The 11,406-nt window shown below is 42.7% G+C and overlaps 1 protein-coding gene across 2 annotated transcripts in view; it reads left to right on the top strand.

Annotated features, from left to right (window-relative positions):
* Positions 1–5,325: 5,325 nt before the first annotated feature.
* The window catches only part of ERO1B (endoplasmic reticulum oxidoreductase 1 beta), a 62,757-nt gene continuing 56,676 nt past the window's right edge, over positions 5,326–11,406 (top strand). For both annotated transcript variants that reach the window (XM_012738288.2, XM_012738289.3), the window contains exon 1: positions 5,326–5,684. In XM_012738288.2, coding sequence (XP_012593742.1) covers positions 5,586–5,684 — 99 coding nt within the window. In that variant the 5' untranslated portion in view covers positions 5,326–5,585. The remainder of the gene's footprint in view (positions 5,685–11,406) is intronic.

Raw genomic sequence — 11,406 nt, 5'->3', positions numbered from 1 at the left:
TAACTGATTCAAGTTTATCAGCCTTAAAGGTATTAAGTGAAAATACTTGAGAGTGTCACAGCTGGGTAAATATTAAAGAAAAACAAAGGAATACTTTAGGTAGAATAACTAATAACAAGCTGTAGGCTGGCCAAGTCCTTTGATTTAAATTACTTTTAATCCCTATTACTTGTCAAAAGACAAGGGGAAGAAATCCCCTCAGTAAAATTCAGAAATCTGATCACCAAGCAAAAATTCCCCTGTAACTAAGTCGCGGATGGAAATCCAGTTTTCTTCAAAAAATTGATGTGGTCAGTTGTTGACACACCAGTATTATCTACAAACACAGTTGTTTAAACACAACAGATTGCCATTACTCAGCAGGTTCATTAATCACAATTCCTCTTGCTATTAGGAGAGAAAATTACTGGTGTTATTAAATTTCCACCCCATTACCTTGACTTTTATTTAGAGCCATTCATCAATGACTTCCTCCTTTATTAGAAGTCACAAGTTAACTAAGCCATAAAGTCATCAAAGACACACAATATACTTGATGATATCTTGGAGATGTAAAAGCTCAGTGCAATTTTGTTAATTCATGAAGTTTCTTAATCTATTCAAGACAATTCTCAAGCCTTTGTTTCAAAAACCATTAGCTATAGACATTTGAAGTAGTGCTTGAGGCAAACTCTTGAAGTAATGGTTTCTAGCAATTGGCACCCACCAGTCTGAGGAGTCTGTTACTCTCTCAGTCTTTTTCATAGTCCCCAAGTACACCTCTGTTTAAGGAACTGCAATCCCTTGCCTTAATGGAAGACTGCCCGTTGCATTTTACTGCATTCTCCAGGAATATTCCTTTCCAACAAAGCCACTTCCTAGCCCTCCACAGGAAACGCTCAGTGGCCCCACATTCAGGGTTGGTTCTGAGATAGATTATCTTCCAAGAGAAACTGAGATCATAAACAATATTAACCAGTCAATCAAGAAATATTTATTGACTACTGTTGATAGGGACAGTAGTCTCTAAAGAGAATATAGTACAAAGAGAGTCTTCTAAAACTTTGCACTCTAGAGGGCTGTAATACACAGGACAAGCTAACTCTAATACAGAGTGGCACACTGTTAGTGCCGAATGAATGTTGCGGGTAGGAACTGCCGTGGGACTCTGATGAATCACTGTGGACTACAGGGATGAGATGATTAGGCCATCCTCCCAGAGAAGACAGGGATGTGGAGTGGGAAGGAAGGGAGGGGAAACAAATGGGGAAGAGGGATGGGAGAATGTTTTGTATTTGAGAGCAACACAGAGTGAATCTGTAATAAATGTAAATTTATTTTTGTGCATGGTATCAACATGACTACATTTCTAATATGAGTAAGACTAACTCTGACTTAAGCGCATTTGACACTATCCATGTGGAAAGCTGAAGCTCACAGAGGTCATCCATGGTTGATTCTGTTTGGCTCCATTTAGAATCACAGGAAATAGAGTCATGGTGGCCCTAGTGGAATTATCATCTGTGCTAAGGGTCGTTCCACCCCGTCCTACAATCTATCTCAACCAAATCAATTCTAAATGATCATTGCTTATGATAAGGCAGTTATACTGATTGCCATAGCTGGTCCTGATCCTTCTCAGATTAATAGATCTGGGGTCTCATAAATTCTTCCATTCAAAAAATGTGGTCAGTGTTTCTGTACCCTTAGGTTCAGGTAATTAGATTTATGTAACCTGGGTGGTGTTAGTAAATCACAAATGACATAAGCAACAATAGACTTATTGTTGCTATTTCTGGTCAGCCAGTGTCCTGATGTGTGCTTTTTTTGGTGTATTGCAGCCAGGATCTGTGATACTTTAATGAATGTGTCAATACAAGCTGGGGTAAAGAAAATGAATTTGAATGGAGTACTCGATAAAAACATAAATTCCTGAAGGAAACATCGGTTGCTTTTGTTTGACCAGCATCCCTTTCCTCTCTACTGAAAACAGGAAGTAGCAGCACTCGCTATTCATTTGTGCAACTACCTCTTGCACATTCTTTGTACTCTTGTGGGATAGTGAATCAAGGTGCTTGCTTCCTCTAAACTCTGGAAGGAATGTGAATTTTGATAGGACGGACAAATGACTAAAAGTGATTCGAATTCAGTACAAAGGCGATACCCTGGAAGAGACTGTCTATTAGTTCCTGTTCCCCAGAGTCCCTCCTTGAATTCTGTCCTGATGGACTTTCTTTTTCAGAGGCATAATTGATGAAATCTTCCTCAGTAACATAAGCGATCCCATGCTTTTCATTTGCTATTTTTTGTTTTAACATGTAGCTATATCTGGTTTTTGTGGCTTGCAATCACAAAAGGGGTTTAGTGTATGCACTTTTCCTCCTGGTTCAACTTCCAACCACAGTGTTAGGGATGGGAAAGCTCAAACTGAGCATCATCTGCAGGAAGCACGGGTGATACCACATCATCATTGCCTCTCACAATGCTGGTTTCAGTGCAGTTGATTTTAGAGAAAGCAGAGATAAACAGTCCAGGGTAAGAGACCAAAGAGGAACAATCCCCTCAAACCACTCATATCAGTAAATGCTAAAACAGATAGCGACATCATGACAAACACCTGCTATTTCCAATTTCACTCACCAAGAAAAACCTGTTTGTCCCTAGAAGTCATGTGCTAGGCTTCTGAGCTGAAAACAAGCAAATATGGAGAGCTTGTTCCCATTAGTTTCTGGATTAGGTAACTAAGAAGACAAAAGCTATCTGACTCCGGCATTAGCATTCCCTGTCTGAGTTCCTCCTTTGTCCTTCAATGGCAAATCTTTCAGGGCTGTGAACTGCAGGCCATGGATTCTGCCCTACATATCAAAGGCACTAGAGAGCCATTGAAGGACCTGAAATTTTATAATAAGAAAACGTATAACCCACATTTTTAACGTTTCATACAACAGAATCCCGGGAAGTGTTAACATCAAATGCAGCACAGATAAGGAATCTTGAGGAAAGCTCACTGGATTTGATAAGAGGAAAGCTTTCTCTTATCAAAAGTACATTCGTACCAGGGGAAGAAGGGAATGGCTGAATAGGAAGTACAGGTGTGGCAGAAAAAAGAAAAGGAGACATGGAAAAGTAGCTGGAAAAATCAAGCAACAATTTTTTTTTTTGTTTTTAAGCTAGGGAAGATCTGGACACGTTTGGAGGCAGGAGGGAAAGAGTTGCTGATGAGAAAAAAGGACGGATAGGGTTGGCTTCATGGGCATGTGACCCGTGTAGTCATGCAGGGCCCTGCATTTGACCTGATGCTCTGCTATTACTGTCTTGAAATTCTTGAACCAGGGCCTTGCATTTTCATTTTGCAGTAGGTCCTGAAAACTATGTAACAAGTCCTGAGGAACAATTCCAGGGTTGTCTGGAAAGAATCCAGCCATGTAATATGAAAAATGGAGACATTTATGGAAGCAGATACAAGATAAAAGAAACATTGTACGCAGGACAATGAAGCTGCAGTCCCCTTCAAATTAGGCACCTTAGGACCTCACACAGTTGTCCCAGCATCCTTTAACCTAACCCATACATGTTCAACATTCTCAGGTGTTCTGCTTGTTGCAGGCCTTCCAGAACGTGGATCACTTTCAATAGATTCTTGACCATCTTTGAAGCGTTTGTGCCACACTTTTATTTGCACTGCACCTGTTGCATTGTCCCCGAAAGCCTTCTGAATCATCCGAATAGTTCCGCAGAGGACTGTTCAAGCTTAGCGCAAAATTTGATGCAGATTGGTTGCTCTACTCGCTCAGTCATTTTGAATGCCAGGGCGACACAGTACACATGCTCACTCAATGGCTTCTAGTGCCCCAGTGACTAGTACAGTGGGGGCGGGCGTCATTGTTCACGCATGCGCATCCCAGTCCACTCTCTTTGGGTGCCAGATTACAACGATGTCATGCAAGCCATTCTCATTATATTAACAATGGCTGGATACTTTCTGGACAGCCTTCGCCTGTGAAAGTGCTCTGAAAGGTATAAAGCACTGTGTGGCAGGTTGATTAGAGGCCCTCCATAAATGTCCACATCCTAATCTCTGGAACCTATATGGCAAAAGGGACTTTGCAAGTGTGATTAAATTAAGGATTTTGAGATGGTAGTTTATCCTGAATTATGTGGGTGGGCCCAATGTAATCACAAGGGTCCTTATTTGAGGGAGGCAGTAGAGTTAGGGTCTTAAAAAGAAGGCATGTGACAAGGGAAGCACAGGGAGTGAAGATGTGACCATGTGATGCAAGGTCATGAACCAAGGAATGCAGGTGGCCTCTAGAAGCTGGCAAAGGCAAGGAACCATATTGTCCCCAAGAGCCTCCAGAAGGAATGCAGCCTTAAGCATTCGTTTTGCACTTCTGGCCGCCAGAACTGTAGAATAATAAATTTGTTTTGTTACAAGCCACTAACTTTGTGGTAATTTGTTACAGCAGCGATGAGAAACTAATATATACTACATAAATGTAAGATGATCTATTGCTATTTTTGTAGAAATCAAGAGCATTAATAAAACTAGTAGCAGTTACTATTTATTGAGCACTTCCTAGATGCGAGGCATGATCCTAGAACCCTTTCTGTATATAATCATACATAATCCTAAAACAGTATTTGAGGTGGGAATTAAGGGCCACATAACTAGACTGTTTTAGAGCTAAAATCGGAGCCCAATTTGTGTCACTCCAAGCTTTTCTGTGCGTTTATCCTCATTCCCATATTTCATCATAAACTTTGGGTTTCTCTTCATGCTTTAAAGTGCATTATAGCTGCACGTGTCAACATAGCAGTGGGGGCAGGAACGGGCAGGAGATGACATCCACGCCTGGGGCGTATACAAGAGGAGCTGAAGCCACCTCTGTATGTCGCAGGTGACGTGAAGCTACAGGTAAGTGAATGAGACAAAGCAGGGGCTTCAGGTCGAAAGTCGATGTCGCCCCGCCCGGTCACCGGTTCCCAACTTTGGCGTTCGTACTGGGCTAAATCCTGGAGCCTGGAGGCTGAGGTGTCCGGGGGCCACAGGCGCGCTCGGGGACCGCAGAGGCCTTAGTAGAGAGGCGTTTCCCTGAGCAACCGCCCGGGACGCGGCGACAGCGGGCCAGGTCGGGGAGGAGGGCGCCTGGCTTCCCGGCTTCCCCGCCCGCACCTCCGGGTGTTTTGAAGGCCCGCGTGGTCCCGCCTCATTGGCCGCCGAGGGCCCGAGGGAGGCGGGGCGGCCTCCTCAGTTGTAGTTCCCGAGATGGCTCGGCCGCAGGCTCCGCCTTCCGGCCGCGGCGCCCAGGCGGCCGCCCGGGACCACAACTCCCACAAGGCCCCGCGCGCGGGGCGTGGCCGCGGAGCCGAGGAGGGCGGGGCGGAGCCGCCGGGGGATGAAGCGGGGGCGCTCGGCTTTCCGGCTTCACTGGCAGCCGCCGGGCGTCGGGGAGGGCGTCACTCTGCCTCCCGACCGACCGGCGCGCAGACCCTGACCCTGGAGTCGCTCGGCGGGCGGGAACCGTCCCCTGGGGTCGTCTCCTGGGCCGCCCGCCGTTCCCCGGCCCCGAGGGGCCCGGCTGGCCGCGGCCGGGGGAGAGGTCAGCATGAGGCAGGGGCTCCGCCGGGCCGGCGCGCAGGGGGCGGCGGCCGCGGCGCCGCTGCTGGTCGCGCTGAGCTTCCTGCTGAGCGCGGTCGGGGCCCAGGTAAGCCCGAGCGATGGCGGGCCGGGAGCCCCCGGCCGAACGGGCAGCGGCGGCGGCGCGCGGAGGGACGGGCCGGGCCGGGCCGGGCGGGACCTGCGGCGATTTCTGGCGAACGGAAGATCTGGGGGGCAGAGACCTGACGGTCGGCCAACTGCAGGCAACGTCCGCGAACCGCCCGCGGGTGCGGGGACGGCGACACCCGGGTAATGACAGTCGTGAGAGGAAGATGGTGACGGTCCCGGGAGCTGTTTTCGTTTTCCTCTTTCTGGTGTTTTAAGCGGCTGGCAGTGTGGCGGGAGAGGGGGCCGGGGGGGGGGGGAAGCCTCGGCGGTCGTGCGGAGAGAGCCTGGTGCAGACGGTGGCGTCCTTCCCTCCAAGAGTTAGCGAGGGAGGAAGGCTGAGGGTGGGTAGGGGCTTCCTCAACAGACCCGCCGAGGCCGGGTGGGTTGACGGGGGCACACGGCTTAACTTGCTTGAACTTTTGGACTAGAGATTCCTGGGCTTTCCCCCTCGCTCAGGCATCCTCCCTTGCTCAGGGCTGCTTTATTTTCCCCAGCTGTGCTGTGCTTGCTAAGTGGCTTCGCCCAGGTGGCAGAACGAGGGGTCCGAGTCTAGCCAGTGCATGGAAGCTCTGGCTCCATCAGTAGTGAGGTGCTGGCTGGAGAGCTTGGGGGTTGTCTTTGTGAAGCGGATATTACAGAAGTGTTTTCAGCATGCTGGAAACCGGAGGGTTAGCTGACCAGAGCCTTTTGCCTTAATAGAGGTGTTTGCTTCTTTTGTGATTAAATAGCATCTGAGAATTTGAACAGATTGCCAGGTGCTGCTGTGTCGTGTCTGCACCTGCTGCAAAGTGGCAGCCCTGTTAAGACAGACAGACAGACAGACAGACACACACACACACACACACACACACACACACACACACACACACACGTGTGTGTCTCAGGTGGCCTGATAATGAGGGGAAATGTCATTTGAAGCAGTTAATGCTCATCTGAGAAAAACTGAAGGTACCTGTGAGTGTAACCGCGTAAACATGTTTTCTTGAATTTGAGACACTTTTTTCCTGGTTTTATGGTGCCCCACACTAAATTCCAAAAGGCTTGACTATTCCATTTGTAACCATGTTTGAACATTTTTAAATGAATGATTTCATAAAAATAAAGGAAAACGTTTGATACCGGAGAACATATTAAAATGCAGATTTTCCTGGCCCTACCTCCAGGTGTACTCACTGAGTGCATCTGGAAAGTGACCCAGGAGTCAGCATTTTAAACAAGCCTTGAAAGTCAGTGACTGTAATGCTGATATCTTTGGGACTACCTCATAGACCCCACTTGGACAACACTGAAATAAATAGTGGAAATCTGGGCAGACTTGCAAAAAGTAAATTTTCTAAATTCTTTGGCAATATTATTTTCTAATTACTGATTGGGTGTTTGTTTTTGAGTGAAATTTCCATTTAGATATTTTTCTAAAATAGGAATTCTTATTTCCCCTTTTTCTTTTTATGTAGCATATATTAATTGTATACTTTATCACCAATCTAGAAGGTTAATTTTAGATTTCTTCATCTACCACTAATTATGAGTAATTAATGTTTTATAATGGCATCTGTACTTTTAATTTTGTTATATTCAAATGAATATATATTAGTTCAAGAGTTAAAGATTTGTGCATATTCAAAGTAGCATTGTGCCAAACAGTCTTCAAAAGTGAATATATTTGGTTTTTGTTTTCAGCGGTACTTTCTGCTATAGTGTTTGATCATTTCTTAGATAGGGCTTTAATCTGCAAGATGTGTAAATATACAGTATCTCATTTTATTTGATACATCTCTTAGAAGTGGGGTCATTGAGGTTACTGTTCAGAAAGCTTAAATGACTTGTTAAGTGAATGATATTAAACTGGAGAGTTAATACGTCCCCCTTCTGTACTACAGGGTATGTTAGTATGTATATTTGCTTCTCTGTAGTATAGCAAAGCAGAAGGATACCAGGAAAAGCAAAAGTAGAACTGAGCCAGTTCTTACATATAATAAATTGGTAGAAAAACAATAAAGAGAAATGGGAGAATTAGAATTTTTGGAAAATATCTCTATTCACAAGAAATCAAAGTCATTTAAGATAGGTGTTTTGAATATATCTCCTTGCAATAAAAACAGAAACATAGTTTTGAGCACATAAAATGATATGCATTTCTATGTCTCATGCCCCATTTTCTTATGAATGAAATGCAAATATGCTTTTTAGTTTGGTAAAGTGCCAGGAACTAAAGGCATAGTGTATACAAGTGATACAACAATCTTCCTATAAAAAGTAATTTTAGTTAGATATGTATTAAATTCTTCTAAATGCATTTGTAAGGTGCCATGAAATCAAGGAATACACAGATCTCCCCAACAAATGAAAAGCCAGAAACTTGGAACTCCAATAGAGCTGTACCAGTCCATTACTGAAGACCTTAAGCTTGTGCTTTAACACACCTGCGTGGGGTGGAGTAGGCAAGAAATAACACCTGTCTCTGCCCAACAGGGGGAAACTGATAGGAGATGTTACCGCAAAGGCTGAACTCCAAACAGCCACATCCTCAATGTGAGGGTAAGTGGGATATGAATCCCACTATGAGTAAGGGGAATATAAAGAAACTTGCTAGGAGAAGGAGGGGGGCAAAAAAAACTCCCTTGGGAATTTGTAACCATGAGCCAGCCCTTACACACGTTTGCAAGCCAAATTCATGCTACTTCTGTTGGGAAAATTTAATTTATAGCAGTTCCAGATTTGTATGCCCTAGGTTACTGGTAAAAGCAAATATCCATTCCCTCTGGAGGAATTTATTTTTAAGTCAAACCTTAAAGAATTCTCAAAGATCAAGTGCCAAGAATAATAAATAGCTAGTAGTAAAAAAAATCACAAAATACACAAGGAAACAGGCACCATGAATCAGATATTAGAAACAGACAACAGAAACACATGTAATGACCTTAGATTCTGAAATTATCAGATAATTTAATATTATGTTTAATGTGTTTAAAAAAGAGAAACTTAAAGTATGAAAAGGGAACAAGAAATTTTATAGAATGGCCAAAAGTATTAAAAAATAATGAAACAGAAGTTCTGGAAATGAAATTAAAAACTCAGTGGAGATTAAATAGCTAATTATATACAGCTTAAGAAATGATTGTTAGACAACTATTTCATGCCTAAAATTTTTCTTTCTACTTAAGTACCATCACTGACTCTTCTATCCTTACTCTCAGATTCATTCCTCACTAACAAAATTGGGGAAATCAGAAGAGAATTCCATAGCATAATTCACATCTATCCATTCACTAGTCTCTGTACCGACATACTATGAATTGATTACCATAGGTGACCTGTTAGTATTCTTATCAAAGGCCACTTCCTCCACCTGTATATTAGGTCCCATTCCTTCTTTCCCACTCAAGGCCATAGCTCCAGCACTGTTCTCTTTCTCTCTCAGATCATCAGGTTTTCCTTCCTTAATGGACTTTCACTGTCATGATAAAACATGCTGTTAATTTTACTATTGTAAGGTTCTTTCTTGACCCACACATTCCTTCTATGTCTGCCTCATTTTTTCTGTTCCTTCTCTAGAAAAACTCAAAAGAATTAGTTATTTTATTCCTCCCATTCTGGTTCTTCTATTCTCTCTTCAGCCTATTCCAGTCAGACTTTTGCCCCTACTATTCCTCCATTCCTCTGAAACTGTTCTTGTACAGGTCACTCATGTCCTGTTTGTTGCTAAGACCAGTGGTTAAGTGGTTGGTTCTTTTTTTTTTTTTTTTTTTCCTGGAGACAGAGTCTTAATCTTTTGCCCAGGGTAGAGTACAGTGGTGCCATTGTAGCTCACTGTAACTTCAGACTTTTGGGCGCAAGCAGTCCTCCTGCCTCAGCCTCCCAAGTAGCTGGGATTACAGGTGTGTGCCATGATGCCCATATAATTTTTCTATTTTTAGTAGAGATGGGGTCTCTTGCTCAGGCTGGTTTCCCAGTGGTTATTTCTTAAACCGTAGCTTTACCTATCGGCAGCATTTTTTTCCCAGCTCATCACTCACTCTCCTTGAAATACATTTTTCTTTTGACTTCCAGGATAACTAAACTTCTCTGGTTTTCTTCCTGTCTGTTGGGCCAGTCTTTCTTAGTATCTTTTGTTTCTTCATCCTCTACCTTTGACTGCTAATCATTTGAACCTCAGGGTTCAGATCTTCTCTTTCCTCTTTCTATCTTGGTTATCTCGTCTAGTCTCTTGGCTTTAAATACCACTTATACAGCTGACTTTCAGTCTGAGTTTCCAGACTGGGGTTCTCAGCTCTAGATCCATGTATCCAACTTTTTTTTCCAACATTTCTACTTTGGTGATTATTAGGTATCTCAAACTTTATATATCAGGAACCAAATTTTTTATCCTTCCTTCCCCAATCTGCTTTTCCCATGATCTTTTCTCCCTTATACAAATGCTAGCCAAACTAGCCTCCCTGTTGTTCTCAAACATGACAAATACATTCTTGCCTGAGGCCCTTGTAATAGCTGACAGAAGAATGTGTGGCCCAGAACTTAAGATAGGTGTTCTCAGCCCTTGTGAGTCTACAGTAATTCTGGATAGTGTCAGAATTGAATTGTTGGATACCAATGGGTCTCTGAGAGTTGGAGAATTGGTTGGTGAGAGAAAACATCCCAGATTTAGTAAAAGCTAAAATCTTACAATGTCTTCTAATTCTTTCCTTCTTGCCTATTGCGTAGTCCTCCTTATTCCTAAAAACATTGGGCAAACTTACTGCCTCAGGGTCTTTGCACTTAATATTCCCAATGCCTGGAATGTTTTTTCCCCAGATATCTGCATGTCTTGCTCCTTTTTCTCCTTCAAGGTTTGCCAGAATTTCCGTGAGAGCTTCCATAACTATCCCATTTTAAAAGGTAGCAGCCCTAATTCTGCAATCTGTTTCCACTCCCTAACTTTCTTCCATATCACTTTATTACCATCTAACACTCTATACTTTGTTCATCCATTTTTTTCCCCGCTACCTTCTCCCTGTGAGAACATAAACTCTTTGAGGGTAGAGATTTTTATTTCTTTATTTTCTTCTAATTCTACATTTTCAGCATTTAGAACAGTGCAAAGCTCATGTTAGACCTCAATAAATACTTTGAATGAGTGAAAACATAAATGAATGGAAGATAAATGCAAATAAATTATTCAGAATTAAATCTAAAGAGGCAATAAGATAATAAATATTAAAGAGAACTTAAGATACATGGAGAATAGAATAAGAAGGTCTAATATGTCTAATTGGAGTTGTAAAAAAATATAAAAGAATAAGGAAGAAACAGTATTAATTTCTACAGATCAGTATGAAAAAGATAATCCAGTCGAAAATGAACAAAAAATATAGGCAGTTCACACAAGAAGAAATACAAATGTCTTATAAAACATATGAACGTTGTACCTTATTAGTGAAATTAAAAAAATGAGATACCCTTTCATACTTACTAGAGGGCAAAAATGAAAGCATAGATTAATATTTAATATTGGTGAGAATATCGCTTGACGGTAACTCTCATCCATTGTTGGTAGAATAGTAAATTGGTACAAATGTTTTGGAAATTAGCCCACCATTCCCTAATAAAGCTGAACATGTACTTACAGCAATTCCATTCCTAAGCATATAACCTGGAGAAACTCTTGTACATGTATATCGGGA

This window comes from Microcebus murinus, chromosome 19 (assembly GCF_040939455.1).
Source record: "Microcebus murinus isolate Inina chromosome 19, M.murinus_Inina_mat1.0, whole genome shotgun sequence".
In the NCBI taxonomy this organism is placed as follows: Eukaryota; Metazoa; Chordata; class Mammalia; order Primates; family Cheirogaleidae; genus Microcebus; species Microcebus murinus.
Note: the sequence above shows the minus strand (reverse complement) of the source record. Positions and strands in the feature narration are given on the sequence as shown.